The sequence below is a fragment of the Choristoneura fumiferana genome, chromosome 9 (assembly GCF_025370935.1).
Source record: "Choristoneura fumiferana chromosome 9, NRCan_CFum_1, whole genome shotgun sequence".
NCBI lineage: Eukaryota > Metazoa > Arthropoda > Insecta > Lepidoptera > Tortricidae > Choristoneura > Choristoneura fumiferana.
In genome coordinates, this window is record NC_133480.1 from 433849 (window position 1) to 451430 (window position 17582).

General features: G+C 37.6%; 1 protein-coding gene across 3 annotated transcripts in view; it reads left to right on the top strand.

The window, feature by feature from the left end:
* pigs (GAS2-like protein pickled eggs) overlaps positions 1–17582 on the top strand; it is a 252245-nt gene that overhangs the window by 222354 nt on the left and 12309 nt on the right. For all 3 annotated transcript variants that reach the window (XM_074091762.1, XM_074091761.1, XM_074091760.1), the window contains exons 3-4: positions 12799–13362; positions 16270–16918. In XM_074091762.1, the coding sequence (XP_073947863.1) occupies positions 12799–13362; positions 16270–16918 (1213 nt within the window). The remainder of the gene's footprint in view (positions 1–12798; positions 13363–16269; positions 16919–17582) is intronic.

Genomic DNA, 17582 nt, shown 5'->3' on the forward strand with positions numbered 1-17582 from the left:
GTTCTCTTCACGACGCAATCCACTTGCAACCTTTTGACGTATCCAAGACACCGGAGTCTAAACTTTTGGTCTTACTGGGCTCAGACACTAGGTCTCCAATGTTCTAACTCATCCTCCAGCTTCCGTTTTCTCTTTGAGACGGTCCCAGAATCTTCCGTAGAATTTCCGTAGTGAAATTGTTGGTCAAGTCACTTTTTTGCAATTCGAAATGTACTTAACCGGATATTTGACTATGGTTTGACATCGGTTATCGTCACAAGGGACATAGGGTTTGTAGAAGTTTTCCATTTGGCTCGATCTTGCGCTGCTTCTTCCAGCTCTTCCCAGCAGAGACCAATTGAGTGGTCTTATTTACATTGGACAAAGTACGTCCGTGCACAATTTGATGTCTCTAGATTTAGCAGTTTTTATTTATTTATTTATTTATTTATTCAATGAAATTACACAGTATGACAGTAAAACTGAAGCACTGTGAATTTTAGAGTCTAAGCTATACATACAATAAAAACAAAATAATTAGTAAATACACAGATGAAGGCCGTTCATCCATCTTCACGCAAAACGCAAGTTGTTATATTATTATCTGGTTTTTACATGTGTACATTCCCATCCCGTGGGAATCCGTAGTATAATAAATTCGAAAGTTAGTTTGTTTATTCCGCTTTCACTCCTTTTACTGAACTGATTGCTATGAAATTTAGCATATATGATATTGGAAGACCACAATAAATAACAAGATACCTGGCGGCGCGCAGTGCGCGTGTTGCAGCAGCCGCTGAGTCGCGTTGCTTCGAAGACGAAGGGCTACGGATTAGCCCGAAACATGTCGAGCTAAACTCGATTTAAGACGTGAGTTGTCCGGGTCAATATATTTAATATGAGTGAGTCTCACGGTAGTTTCATGTTCAAAATAACAAGATACCTCTTAAGTATACCGAAAAAAAAATATTGTGTCGAAGCCGTGGGTAACATCTGAATAAAAAGTAGCAAGGTGTGTAGTTTCCAAGGTACAAATTAAATGTATCCAAATCCATCCAGCCCATTTTAGCGTGATGTAATAACAGATAAACATGCACACGCTAACTCGTGTTCAACTATAATTCTCGTGGTTAAAGAGACTAAGTATAATTCTCGTGGTTAAGACACGGGCAAAGCTTGTATGATAATTTAGTACCACTTGACTACATAAAGTAACCAAAGTATCATATTTTTCAAGTAATCTTCAATGAAAATTCTTTAACTCCAAAAACCTATGCTCATATGGACCAGTTAATTATCCTAATTTCCTAGCACATAGTAAAGATGTATGCGTTTCTCTTCCTGCTAATCAAGCTGCGCCCGCGCCGCGAGCAGTTCGCATTGACATGTCACAGCTGATCGATTATGTGCTAATTAAATAAATGACAGACAAAATTAAACTCACTAGCCGGCGAGAAAGTTGTTTTTAAGCGTTTCCTATTGAAATTATTGATTATGGGAACATTAATTTCGATCGTGTAAAAAATAAGACGAATTACGTGTGAAATCGGCATCGTGTTTTTGATGATTTAATCGTTCTTATTATCAGATGCCATCATAAATTGCCTAAGTAAATACCTGAATACTTCTTACAATTCGTTATAAGCAAGGTTTTTCTGAAAGTCATGAAGCATTTAAAACAGCACATTTTTGTACACATCTTTAAGCGATCAATTATACCTTTAACCGATTTCAAAAAAGCAAGAGGTTTTCAATTCGCTTTTTTTTTTGTTTGTTTATGAACTCCTTTATTTATGAACTGCAGGGCTACTACGAAACTCGAAACTCGAAGTTCGTGTCGTGCGGTCCCTCTGACACTTATACTATTTAATACGAGAGCGAGAGGGACCGAACGACACGAACTTCGAGTTTCGTAGTAGCCCTGAAGATGTGAAAAAAAATTTTTTTTTTGTTTGTACGGTACTTTCTTTTTTCGGAGTCCCTAGTAGTCGATTATTTTTGGTAAAATTATCTGACACAACGACTTTATTCTAGAGCCGGGTATTAAATTTAAAACAGCCGCTTTAAAGCCGGAACATGCGATACAAAATCTTATGAAGTCATCAAAAAACATTACCGACGACCTTACACTCGAAACGCCAAATATGAACACTCATACAACCGATCATCATTACACTATTACCCTAAAAGCAAACAAAGGACATGTCAATTTGGTTGGAACGGCATATATTTGAAAGCCCGACCTTGCTTACAACAATACATATAATTGAGGGTCTGAGATTGAACCTGCACCTTGACCGTTGGCATCCTTCCAACCTTGCTGCTGACGCCTATGAGCGTGATACGCGTAGTCCATATGGGGTTAAAAGGGTGGCTTAAGATACTCAAGGTGCTGCAGTTCCTGAATGAAAAGAGTCTAATGTAGTGTGAAAGGTTTTGGAATAGGAGGAAACGTGAAAGTTGGAAGAGTGTAACAGTATCTGAGGCTCCCCATGAGGCTAACATAACATTTGGTGTGCTAAAGGTTAAAATACAAGATTAAAAAAAAGGTGGATTGAGGATGGCCGCCGAAAACTGATGAATAGAGATGATGTGTAACTATTGTTGTCAAAGACTGAAGTCTGGTAACATACTAACGTACATGAGCCTAACTTAAGGATATGGTCGACAGGTAACCTGCAAGTTAACTTAGTATGCTTAGTTGGATTGGGACCGTTTCATGGAAATTTGTTACTATGTTTCTTTTTCTTTGGCTTAACGTTGTTTTTTTTCTAATAACACGATTTTTTTCCCAAGAATTCATTTTCATTCTTCTTGCCTGTAGTTTCTTCTATCAAACTTAAAGGCTTGCCGCGAGTCATTTTTAAATTGAATTATTTCTCGTTATAACGTTTCGCAAACCACATGCACCTGACTTACAACAATCCATCAGCACACTGAATATGTAACAACCTCATCAACCCTTCAAACCATTAAAAGCATTTTTTCTTCCGTACCAAACCTTTTTCGGTTATCTAGGTAATAAATCTGCAGCGTGGTGTGAACTACCTTGTTTTTTCGAAATGTCGTAACGTTATTAAGAGGTCGTAGTGACTTAGGCTCTTCTGGTGCTGGTGGTGCGCGTGAGTCAGTCACCTCGCGGCCTTGCGCGTGCGTCGAGGCCGGCTCAAGCCTGGCCGGTCGGCTCCTGCCCTTATATGGGACATCTCGATGCTTCCCGATCATGTGGACGGTAATTGCATCTAAATTTTCATACATAATCAGCAGATATTCATGCGAATATTATACTCTTAACTATATCAACTTTGTTGTTAAATGGTTCATTAAAATCTGATATCTTACGGTACGGAATTCCACAACAATGGAACCTAATGATATTATTTTTGTTATGGAAGCTCTTATTGTTGCGGTCACATGGTAGCAAAGGTAACTGAATCTAGTATACTCATTATGAGTGTTGCCATTAGTAAGTAAATCGCCAAATCTGGTTTCTTTTGGAATTGCAACAGTGCCTTTTTTTAGCGTTTCGTATATTTCAGCGACTTTTTTACAAGTTTTTTAAACATTTAGCGAAAATCTGAATCAATTTCCTACTATTGGTTACTACTAGCTTTATCAAATTACTAGTGACAAGTGAAAAAATGCTGTTTATTGTAGTTGGTCGTCGTCAAACAATGAGGTGTGTATCACAATACATTTCATAAATTCCGACAATGACTATCTACCATCCGACCCCAAGCGTTACATTTTCATTCGGTCCTTAATCTTTTCCGACAATTCACAACAAGTGACCTTAAAAAATACATTATAATAACTCCATTGTTACCGTAATTTTCATAACGTTATGCTCAATTTGTGAAATGTTGAATTGCGACACGAAACTAATGGTGGATTCTGGTTCATTAGGTTAGAATTCTCCAACATTCTCAGCATTCACAACATGTGTCATTTGGGTTTACATATTCCCAAAAATTGATCATTAAGGGTATAGCAGATTTGTTTAATTGGCTGAGTTGGACTTTACTTTTACTCAACATTTTCATTGTACTGTTTAGAAAACAAATTACTCTTGGAATGCATCTTTAAAATCTATCTCTTCGTCTAGTTCAGCAACTATTAGAACAAGAATCATCGTCTTCAATCTTTTTCTGAACTATTTGACGCTGGAGTACTTAATATGCAATTTCACTAAACGTTTTAGCTTAGCCATTCCCTTCATTTATTCTTCTTTTTTCCAATATTTATCTGATTTTTAACCGACTTCAAAAAAGGAGGAGGTTCTCAATTCGTCTGTATGTTTTTTTTGTATGTTTGTTACGCGATAACTCCGCCAATTGTGGGTCGAATTTCAAAATTCTTTTTTAGTTCTAAAGGACATACTTCTGAGGTGGTCCCATTGACACCAAGTTGGGATCTAATGAAGGGATCTTAGAGAAATCAAGGACAACCCTCAAATTTTTAAAGCATACCTATAGCGATTTTGGCATTTTTAATACCAAGTCAAGTATTTACATTCAGAAAGTATCATTTGGTGAACTGGACCCTGATAAAGAAGACCGTAGGTACCGGTACTCGGATATAAAAATATAACTATGCCGTGTTTGAGCTATTAAGCTATTGAGCTTAATGGAATCGTTGTGAGATGCACTTTGGCTACAGATCACTAAAAAATACGAAAATAAAAATTTAACAAAAAATGGAACCGACTTCAAAAACCTTGAAAATAATTTTCTACTAGCTTGAAGTCGGTGCCTCAGCACGAGCCAGCAGGAGTGATTGAAGCCCAATATATAGTGTAGGTGAGATAGACGACTATAGTTCCACTCCTGCTGGCTCAAGTTGAGGCACCCGGACTTCAAACTAGTAGAAAATTATTTTCAAGGTTTTTGATGTCGGTTCCATTTAAGATTGGTTTTTGGAGTCTTTTTGTCTAGTGTGTCGCTAGTATCGCTGCTTAAGTGACTAAATAAGAAATAAACAAGCTGGAATATGTGGTGCATAGGAGAAATTCGTGTTTGTACTCCTGTCCAGTGGTGGTGTAGCGGTATAGCATGCGGCACGGAATGCCGAGGACCTGGGTTCAATTTCCAGCGCTGGTCTATTTTTCTGGTTTTTCTGTGCATCTATGTTTCAGTTTGTATTTTCGATATCGGTTCCATTTTATGTTATTTTTTTCTGATTCAGCTATTTCCTTTTTCCATTGATTTTCTCCTCACCTTTAGAATACAGTCTTGTCTTTAGTTACTTCCACAATAATAAGGTTACACTTGAAATACAATAAGATTAAAGGTTACTTCCCTCTACACTTCTCATTGCCTGGCAAAGCCTCTAGATTATCAGCCAGTGGCATCACGAGGATAGCAGACGCCTTACTGGAAAGACATGACGATCGTTCAACCCAATAATCATGTGTTCGACCTTTTTAAACTCCGGAATGTACCGAAAGTTTTCCTCAACTTCCTCTCTCGCTGGCGCCACACTCGATCAGCTGTTCGCGTCGTGTACGGAATATCGCCAGTCAAGGGCGCACGCGGCTCTCACTTTCGTTAATCCAACATCTTGTTTACTATACTTTGTAAGAGAGATGCATCATCGAGTCGGTATTGTGCGTTAAGCTGGTGTTATTTATCATGTTTTGTAAACTGCGGTAGATATTTTAACGAGGATCTTGGTAGTTGTTGTTATTTAATATGACTTAGTCCCATTCGGTGACGAGATCCTTAGTACATGAAGTCCTGGTGCTTTGAAGCTTCCAAAAGAAATTGTAGAGAGGTTAGTAGACGTCTCAGGAGTCGAAGACTTTGCACCTTCCTCAGCTATAGAAATAGCTTTACTATTCAGAATAGAAACGCTGCCAGTATCTTCAGAACCATGGCTAGGGAGATCCATTGATTAATGAAATGTGTTTAAGTTTTAGTTTTTTTTTATTGTGTATTTATTTTAACTTTCGACAGGTTGTTGATAAATTAGTTAAAATATTTTTTTTGGGTGGTTAGGTTTTGGGTATTTTATTAATAAATATTGATGGATTATTAAAGACGGCAAACATTGCAAAAAGTTTATATATAAAATTATGCATAAATGTCATTGCAAATTAACTTCCGCCTATACTATCATTTGTCAATTGTCTGTCTGTGTTTATCTCTAATTCTAGATCACCGATATAGTTATCATTGCTATTGTTTGTATCAGACAGCCTTGCGAGCCGCTACTCAATCATTATTATAGTCAAATGATTTTCAAATCATAGTTATTCATTGATCATTCGCATACTTTGTCATGTTTTGATTATGACAGAGCGATCTGTTTTACTTTAGCAAAATGGGGCATTTACCTCTGTTTTGTATTACTTTCAACTGAGGATTGAGGATTTTTGTTATTTATTATTAATTTTCAATTTGTTGATCTTCGTGGACGTGTGAATTTGAATGACTGTCCGTCGTTCCATAGCGACATAGAGCTTTAACGCTTGAAGCAAATTGTAGGTACCCATAGCTTTATTTTGATTAAAATCATTTTATACTTATACATACATATGTATATCATTTGCCCTTTTTGTACACGCACTGCTTTAAGATAGTGTCTTTTGTAAGGTTTGTACCTCAAAAGGAAAAAACAGGACCTTTATAGGATCACTTTATTGTTCGTCTGTCTGTCTGTTCGTCACTCAAGATTCTTTCTAGAAATGTGTGGTGAAAGGGAAAGGTGTATCGAGCTGAAATGAAGTATCAAAATGTAAACTTCTAAGCCAACTTAATCAAAAGATGCAGTCAGTGTAATAAAGTCACTTGAGATTTATAGAAATCTAAAAATTTGTACGATGGGCGAATCTGATTCGGACATTACTCGTATTAGCTTTTTTTGGCTTTAGATTGCCAACCGATAATTTTCACACCACAGCATTGTTCCTTCTTTTTTAAGTCCGATAAGCGACGCGTGCGCAGGTGGCCATGATCTCGGCCCTACACTACGAAGTGCAAAATTCGAACTTCGTATCTTGCCGTCCCGCTGACGCTTATATTATTTAATACGAGAGTGAGAGGGACGGTACGATACGAACTTCGATTTTCGAATTTCGTAGTAGCCCCCCAGCGCCCGGGCGCCATGGTGCGTGATCACAACGATGATACGCCGGCTTCCTGCCACACAAGGTCGGAAGGATCGAGACAACAAAATTAAATATCGGTGCTACTTGTATTGTATTGTCTATGTGTATGTATAACTATTCCATTCAACTTTCCTAATGCTAACTGGTAAGGCATGGAAGTCGCTCCCGTCGTTTATATTTCCAGATAGATACAAACCTAGGGCTCTTCAATGCTAGAGTGAATAGGCTGTTACTGAGCCAGTGAGATACACCTTTGGTCTTATTCGCACTTTTCATCGGGTAAGAAAAGGGTTAATCACGGGTCACTTTTATGTAAAAAAAATACTAATTATATACTTGCAACTGTAGATAGTGAGGTAGGTAATCGATCATCGATATCTTTAAGCCTTCGTTGTAAATCGATCGATATTTTTATTCACTCACAACTTTAATACTTTGTTTGTAATATGTTCTTTTGTTTTATATTGGATTTAGGGGCTGTTTCACCATCCATTGATTAGTGTTAACCGACGGTTAAATGTGATGCCGTCTCCGTCTATTCGAACAAAACAAATAGAGACGGTACACACCTAACCGCCAGTTAACACTGATCAAAGGATGGTGAAACAGCCCCTTAATGTAAATAATTTTGTATTTATTTTCTCTCTTTTGAGTATTTTCTCTTTTCCGCACGTTATTTTCACTGTCTGCTTATCTTCTATATAACAAAATGTTTTCTCCTAACTAGGTTAGCTAGAAGAGATCCTTTTTTAGGGATAAGCTCGTCTTTGTTCTACTCTCTGTGTATTTTTATTTTTATGTGCAATAAAGAGTTTACATACATACATACGTAATACATAATCTTGGTATTATAATAAAGCAGGAATTTGTAGTAGTTTTTAGTTGGTTTTAATTAACATTTTAAAAGGTAACAAAAAACCAATGGACTTTTTTTGCCTACATTTTGGATCTCATTTTTGTTGCTATATAGATCTTTTAGCCTTTAGCCAAAGATCAGGTTCTGACTCATCATTAAAAATATTAAGATGATGAATCAATAGATCAGTTCAGTGTGAGTTTGGTGTCGCAAGCGCAGGTTTCAGAGTTACTATTTTAACTCACTATAGTTTCGCTTTTTTGTGTTATTTAAGTACAGAAGTGAAGATGTGACGCTAACACAGTGCAAATAAACTCGCAGTAAATTATAAATATTTACCTGGTAGTTATACATAATAATGGTACAGTATTACGTGTAACTACCAGGTAGATAATTCTAATTTCCTTTGTTTTGCTTGCTTTAATGGCTAAAATAGTCTTCATATATATAGGTGCGTGTAATTCGGTTATCGCGCGCTGTTACCTCGGGAAAATTAGCCTATGTCTCTCTCTCTGCTCCATAAACTATCTCTATGCCAAAAATCACGTCGATGCGTTGCTCCGTTTCGACGTGAAAGACAGACAAGCATACAAACACAAAAACACACACTTTCGCATTTATAAGATTATTAGGTATGGATGGATTCTTGTTTAAAAAAAACTGTATGAAAAGGTTCTTGCGGCGTTTTCTTCATGAAAAAGATGGTAAGTATAAAAAAGTGACATGTGAAAAAATATTGCAGAAAAAAGGTATTGTTTTTTAATGTTTGAATAGTGACTAATCTGATTGGTCGGATTCTGCACGTCTCTGCTTTTACGGAAGTGTAACTTAATTACTTACTATATAATACTGTAGTAAATGATTCAAAGCGATTTTCGAGTTCAGTTGGTAACGCACTAGTGCGCATCCATGATTCATCTCGACGGGATCAGTGTTTTAAGTTATTAATGACTTCATACGCGATGTGGGCCCACTAGTGGGCGTGTGGGACGCTTTGATTGACTCGTTGTAAGATGCGAGCTTTCTTGATATTGAACTTGCAATATTTGACACGAAGAAATATACATTTCAAGTTGACCAGAAGCACCCGATTTCAAATAAAAAAACCGCATTCAAATCGGCCCACCAGTTAAAGAGCTACGGTGCCACAGACAGAGACACATAGCGGTCAAGGTTATAACACCCCTCTTTTTGCGTCGGGGGTTAATAAAATAAGGTTATTCCCCTTCAAAGTCAAATCTAAAATATCTTTATTCAATTTAGGCTATAATATAACACGAACTTATGAATGTCAAAAAAAAACTGCCACCGGTTCGGAAAAACCTCTGTTGAGAAGAATCCGGCAATAAACTATATGTATATATTTTCTTCATTTATTTGCTATAATGTATGTACAAAAATTTCCATTTTACATTAATAATAATATATTGTAAACATCAAAGGTATTTAATGCATTCTCAGTGTTTTATAATTGGCATACAAATTTTAATGTCTAATGCAACAGGACATAAGGCGCCGTTGCAAATGCGATGTACATAATAAGTAATGTAAATATGTACATAATGTGGTAGTAAATAAACAACGTTCGCAGGCTGACTATCAAGATGAATTGCACGAGATGAATTACCTATTTATTTAGTTAATTGTAGAAGTAAAGAAAATAAAACAATTATGAAGTTAAATTAGGGCATGATGGAAATCTTGACTTGTTTATACTTTACTTGCTTCCCTGAAAGTTTTGATACACTGTCAGTTAAAACTGACTTTCAGCTAAGTTTTTTGCGGTGCATTCTTCTTGGCAATAATGGTCTTTCTGAGAGCGATGGTAGTAAAAAAGCGACATGGTGAAATGGTCATGGTATACTAACAAAATACTTAAACGTTTTGATTTTGACACTTTTTAATTTATTTAGACTGTACAGTAGAACAGCCGGACATACAAAAACATCCTTACCCGAGCTGAAATGGAGACGCTTCACGAAAAAAAAAACATGCATGCATTAATAGAAGTAGAAGCTAAAATGTGGAATCGGTTTTGGAAGAAAATACACGCGATGGCATTTCTGTTCATCTGATTACTAATTGTATGTCGTGACCACGCACTTGTGATTCTGAAATACTGCACTTAAAATTACAGTTAATATACCCTTTTAACCTCTACAGTTATCGTAACCTTTAACAAATATGGTAATATCCAGGTTTATTTGCGTATTCACTGCATACTTGTCGACGATGCATAACTAGAAACGATTGGTGGCGAGTGTTACCGATAACTCGCTGAGACGAGCTCGCTGAGTAATTTGTTTTATATTGCTATTAAAGAGTTAGAAAGCGGCACACAGGATTTATACTTATTCGATAGCAATGACAACTGTAAAAAAATGTTTAAATATGAATAATTTTTAAGGCCTATTTGTGGTATGATGAATAATTTAAGCCGTGGTGGCCGAGTGGTTTGACCTATGGCCTCTCAAGCAGAGGATCGTGGGTTCAAACCCCGGCTTGCACCTCTGAGTTTTCGAAGCTCTCTCATCTGAGAGGAGGCCTGTGCCCAGGAGTGGGACGTATATAGGCTGGGATGGTGATGAATAATTTATTGATTATTTCAATGAATTTGCAAGATGCTGGGACATTATTAAAGAGTATAGAAGGCACAGAAAAATAAGCATCGATTCCCACAGTTTTCTTATAAAAATATTCCTTCAATAGAGACTCTTTGGGCACGGGACTTTAGAAACTTGAATTTTATACAGCTAAGTGATTGGAGATCTGAGTATTTTGATATGTATAATGTATATTACATTGAAGAAAAGTCTTGACAAGTACACAGTCAAAAAAGTGTTTCTAAATATTAGTCGTTTCTTTATTCCTTTTGAGGTGCGCAGCAAAGTAGATAAATAAATCTTCATCTAATGTTGTAGCTGATACTCTGTCTATAGGTACTACTTAAAGCACATAAAAAAAAACTAAACTAAAAAACCCTTTGGGACAAGGTGCCGAAGATGCTAGCAGTGCCCGTCTCTATATACTTAGCTAGGTAAGCTATGTCTTTGCCTGAGGAAACTGCCAGCTCTTCGATCCGCTGTGCCGTAAATCTATTAAACAAGTTCATTTTAGTAAAAACAACAGCTTGAATACACGAGCATTTTTGCTGCTAGTACTTTTAACTGACTGTACCACATCCGTAGCAGAATTCAAGTCCATACGACCACTGCAAGCGCGTGAAATTCGACTCGAGTTTTGTAGACAATTTACAAACACTGTGAGTAAAAATAATATGATCACATTCTGAACATGATCACAGTTTTCCTCAATTATCATCTGATTATGGTCCATTTATCGAAGCGAATAGTTCACAGTCTGTTGAACAACAATTATCATATTTATCATACCCCCGTATCGATCATGCATTTCCAGATAGAAACTGACATTGCGATGCATAATGATACTGTTGAATAGTAACTTCCATTTGTTTCGTCAATTTGCGCCATTATTTCTGTAATCCTGAAGCACCGGCTTTGACGAATCAAATGCCTTTGTGAGATATAGGTAATTCCCATTTACACAATGCGAGAACTTCCATGCAAGTTTCACTAAACACATTGCGGTATTTGTTTGATCAACTGAATTCATTTTCCCTCAATAGTACGCGATGTAACACACTCGCATGTAAGTTCTTGCATCGTCTAAATGAGCCTTAGACAATTTTATCTAAGAAATGAACCTATATAGTGATAAGCGGGGATAGCTAATTGACTCTGCTACGAAAAATGGAAATAATAATGACACAATCTAATGCCATAATCACATAATGGCATAATCTAATCCTATCTAATTTAATGTTCAAAATATAAATATAATAGGTTAAGATCTGGCTTAAAATCCAATGTTTTTGTACGCCAACTGGCAAAACATAGTGCAACACGAAAAAATGTAACATCTCTGTATTTATGCAGCCATCACCTATGTTTCACAAATAAAACACTTTTTTTTTTGACAAATACCAATACATTAAAAAATGACAATGGCAAAATAAGATACAAATAAATACAATTTTATCGAGAAGTCTGATTTTTTACACGTTATGATGCAGACATAACAAAAATAAATGTTGTCCTCACTACGTTTAAGACATGCAAAGTTTTTTTTTTGTTTGTTATACCTACTCATTACAAATTATAGCTTTTTAGCGCTAAGCTAATCTCCAAACTAAGCCATGGACAAACCTACAGGTAGCCATAATGATGTGGTGCCATTTTAGCCATCCATACCGACTAATATTATGAATGCGGAAGTGTATGTGTTTGTATGTTTGTCCGTCTTTCACGTCGAAACGGAGCAACGGATCGACGTAATTTTTGGCAGAGAGTGACAATAGGCTTCTTTTTATCCCGGAAAAATGCACAGTTCCCGAGGGAACAGCGTGGCGCGCGATAACCGAATTCCACCCGGGCGAAACCGCGGGCAAAACCTAGTTTTAACTATAACCATTTTGATTTACCATTTAGATTTTACTTTCCAGCAATTCAGCTAAATAAATCCTTTTTAGAATATAAGACAATGTTTGCATGCCAATGTATTAGGCTAGACATGTCATAGCACAATAAAGCACTATTTATAACACCATTTTACCGTGTCTAAAGCAAAATAAAATATTTCATTTCATTTCAATCCCAAAATATTCTTGATCGATTTATCTTCTTGCATAGTTTATTAAGTTGCATAGTTTAGTTTAAGTTCCCAATCCGCATCGTGGGAACTATGGCCCAAGCCCTCTTGTACTTGCAGGGACGTATATAGGCTGGGGTGATAGTTTATTGTCATCAACTAATAGTCTTTATTTCTTTTGTTCCAGCACGCCAACGCAGTCCGAGACTCAGCCCGTCTGATCCTCGACGCACCAGCCCCAGAATCCGAAGACGCCTTCACCCTGGCCAAAGCCCTTCGCTCCAGACCCCCTGTCAATATGCTGCCAGCCGCTAAAGCCGGCACCTTCTTCGCTAGAGACAACCTCTCCAACTTCATCGATTGGTGCCGCCGCGCCCTTGGCATCCTCGAATGTCTTCTATTTGAAACAGACGACCTTTGCCTTCGGAAGAACGAGAAACACGTAGTGTTATGTCTTCTAGAAGTTGCCAGAAAAGGGGCTGTGCTTGGAATGCCGGCTCCGTTGCTCGTACAGATGGAGAAACAGATTGAGCGGGAGTTAGCTGGTGAAGAATTGAGACCTGATGACCCGGCTCTTGGCTTGGTGCCTTCTGGTCCTCAGCCGCAATTGGTGACCAATGATTTGAGGAGCTTGGATGAAAGGGTCCGGGATTTGGTGGAGAGGTGCTCTTGTCCCACTCAGTTCCCCATGGTGAGGGTGTCGGAGGGAAAATACAGAATTGGGGATACGAGGCTGCTTATATTTGTCAGGGTGAGTTGTTATTTTCTTTGTACAATTATCTGTAGTAGATTTAGTAGAGACCAACTGTATAGTGCAGCGGAAATTTTATACCCAAAGTACGAAAAAGAAAATCGCCTAACAGCTGCGGCATTTGATCTGATGGTGATTTTTGTTTTTTTTTTCCTTAATTGTATAATATAGTTTTTAAGTATTTTATTTGTAATTATATTACTTATTATGAAAAATGACTTTCTGCCAAGTTTCTTGCGGCGCATTCTTCTTGGCAATGATGGTCTTTCCGAAAGCGCTGGTAGTTTAAAGAATGACGTGTAAAAGTGCCCATTGCGGCCTAAATCATTTGAAAATGCGGAATAAATCATTTGAATTTGAATTTGAATTTGATACCTAGGTATAACCTAACCAACAAAAAGTTGGAAAACCTCCGACTTAGTCTTTCCCAAAAAAGACTGAACTGATTTTGATACAACATGTCTAAGAACCATTGCTAGAAAACCTGCTTTCAAATAAAAAAAGCATCAAAATCGGTCCGCCCGTTTAAGACTTTAAGAGCTACGATGCCACAGACAGACACACAGACACACATAGCGGTCAAACTTATAACACCCCTCTTTTTGCGTCGGGGGTTAAAAACAGAACATATATGTATGTAAACTCTTTATTGAACATAAAACATAACCCTCCTTCGGGTAGTGAGGTAAAAACTCATAAAAATGTCAAATGATCGTTTGATGTTTTCCAGTTGTAAATAAAAAAATCTTTAGATGAGAAAAATGGTTATCTACTTTAAAACTAGTTAAGTTGGGTTGATTTTATAATTTTACTAAAGGATCGATGATTTTAATATAGTTAAAATTTAAACGTAACAATAATACGACCAAAAAACATTAAGTCAAAAATATTCGGTCATATGATAGAGACCTGTGTAAGTTTCCCTTAAGTTTAGGTTTAACATTTATAAAATAGTTGCCTACGTCATGCAAATTTTTAGACTTCTAACACTTGTACTCTCAGAAACCAGGTCATACATTTCAGTATATGTCTATTTATAATATCGTGTGTCACTTAAGTGCTCGCAAGCAAATACTTGGAGGTATTACTCATCTAAATATTTATCTTCACTTGCTCTGCATTTCCAGATTTAGCTCAGGCGTGAATTCTAAATTTAATCATTATCATCATCATATCAACTGTAGGACGTCCCATAGACCTTTGCCCCATAGACATTAACTTGAAGTAGCTTCTGATTATTGTCAGGACCTAATTACTTGTCCTTTTAATTCGCAACCGGCCAAAATCTTTCCAGCTTCTACTACGAGTATTCCATCCTACGCTAATATACTTACCTAGCTTTTCCCAAACATGTCTATGGATTCAACCTCGATAGGTCCAACCTCGCTAACCTTAATATGGAGCGATCGATGCCCGTAACATCCATTTTAACGAGACCCCTACATTTGTCAATAAAGATAATAAATAAAAAAGCGACGTACAGTTTTCTAAAGCTATCAGCAGATGGCGAGCTCCTATGGCTCTTGGTAAACTGGTCCTAATCAAAGGTCGGATCGCAAACGTTTTTCTGTGAATAACTGCTCACTATTTGATTTGACCATATAAAGCGTCGGCCGGTGATTCATGCCATGTTTTGGTCTGACCGGTGTGTGAGGTTAATTAAACACATGGTCAGTTATTTTTAACTCGACGGTTAAATGTTTTTACGATACAATGCGAGTATGGTGGCGGAGAGATGCTGAATGAAGCATTGTTGGTTTAAGTATTTTAGGAGGGTTTTTATAAGCTTTTTAAATGACTTCAAATAGGAGTTATCAAGTCGGTTCAATTTTTGTTTGTACGTTGTTTGTTAGATCAGGTTTAATCTTTCAAGTCGAAATCCATTGATTTCTAGGATCGGCTTAATTTGAAATTTAGTAAGGATGTGTGGACACCGAAAAAGCCCGTAGGTATTAAAAAAATACAGAATCATGTAGAGTAGGTTGAGATTAGTTTTTACGTTATTAGTTTTTACATCATCATTTTTGCAGGTGGTAGAACCTTGTCCAAGGTCCGCCCGGATTGCTACCACCATCTTGCTCGCTAATCCTGCCGTGAAGCAGCAGTGCTTGCACTGTTGTGTTTCGGCGTGGAGAGTAAGACAGCCGGTGAAATTACTGGCACTTGAGGTATCCCATCTTAGGCCTCTAGGTTGGCAACGCATCTGCAATATCCCTGGTGTTGCAAATGTTTATGGGCGGTGGTGATCTCTTACCATCAGGAGACCTACTTGCTCGTTTGCCATCCACTCGAAATAAAAGAAAAACTAAAATAGAACTTAAGTAGAGCTTTAAAAAACTGTTACAAAGAACAGTGATAAATACATTTGTAGTAGTTCATTTACTTGATAGCTAGATGACACTAGGCTCTAACTTACCACCAGTTAAAATACAGCTCCTTTTTTTAAAGTATCCCAACTATTTTGGAATATACATCTGACAATCGTAACTGTCATTTAATTCCGTAATACAAGACTAAGGGGCTGTTTCACCATCCATTGATTAGCGTTAACCGACGGTTAAATGTGATGCCGTCTCCGTCTATTCGAACAAAACAAATAAAGACGGCATCACACCTAACCGCCAGTTAACACTAATCAATGGATGGTGAAACAGCCCCTAAGTGCAGTGTCTCGCTTGTACCCAAAACATTTGGTATTTTTATTCGTTATCCATAAGAAACACAGATTATTGACCCTTTTATGAGTAGATAATTACCGCAAGGTGCAAAAACCGATATTTTAGAGCATACATGTTTTTTATATAAAATATGGTTAAGTGTCCTTGAAATTCGTCGTTTTTTTGTACTTAAGAAATTAAATGTTGTGAAAAGAGTAAACAGAATTGAAACAATCCCACTTTATTTCAGATTCTCCGCTCCCACGTGATGGTCCGAGTTGGTGGTGGCTGGGACACTTTAGCCCATTACTTGGACAAGCACGACCCTTGCCGCTGCAGGGCCCAGCACAGAACCTCCCTCTCAGCCCGCCTGGCTCGTCCCAAACAGGACCTGGCTGGCGCCACAGTCACCTACGAAAGACCAGACGCCCCTGCCTCACTGCCTTACCAACAGAAAGAACCGATGTCCTTACAATACAACAAGTTCTACAACGACGAACCGAAAGCTGCACATTATCAGTCAAACAACCGATTAGATGCACCAACCAGCCTTCCGTATCTCGGGGATTTGGATAGGGAAAAGTCACCAAGCAGAAGGCATTTGGTTCCGAGAGCCAACAGCCCTGGAAGGAAGTCTTCATCACCTGATAGGCGTGCGAAGGTTGTGGTTTCTAACCATCTGGTGCCAACGCCTCATGCTGTGAGGAATAAGAGCCCACGGCCGGTCTCTCCAGCTCCAGCAGCGGAGAGCGCGTCTGATAATGGATCGGAGGTATCAGATGAAGGATACAGGAGCCTAGGAGTGGTGGCAGGGTCAACGCAAGGGTCTCCCTCAACGAAAACTACGAACCGGTACTCCATGCACAGCCAGAACTCATATGATGATGCAGAATTTAATGGTAAGTTGGCTTTTTATCCTGAATTCACACATCTTTTTAAAAACTTGGTGCATTTTGAGCTAGACTTGGTGGATAATGTTAAGAGAGTTTATACCTGCTGAGCTGGCAACGTTGCATTTTTATTAGTTTTTCTCGATTATTCCATAAAAATTAAATGAAAATTAAAAATGTGGTCTGTTAGAACTGTTCTTAATATATAAGTTAATGTGTCTACTGTAATAATTATTCGTGATAGACTTTTAATTCTTTAAAAACGAACAAATGCTTAATAACGGTTTTAAAGAAAATAAAAGTCTAAACAATAATGCAACGTTGCCAGCTCAGCAGGTATAAACGCTCTTAAAAAACGCAGAATAGAAAAAAGTATGATACGCCTTTGTCCAATATTCATCATTATCATCATCATCTCAGTCGTAGGACGTCCACTGTTGAACATAGGCCTCCCCCATAGACCTCCAGCGAGCTAGTTGTATAGACGCTCAATATTGGGACACCATATTTAAGAAATGATAAAAAATGGGTAACTGATGGAGTCGAATGGAATCATGACTCTTCCCTATTGGTGAGTCATTTGATGATGATCCTTATGATCAGAGCCCTAAATTTTCACGGCATTTTTGATCTGTCATAGTGAATTCTCACTTAACGACTCTACCTAAATGAT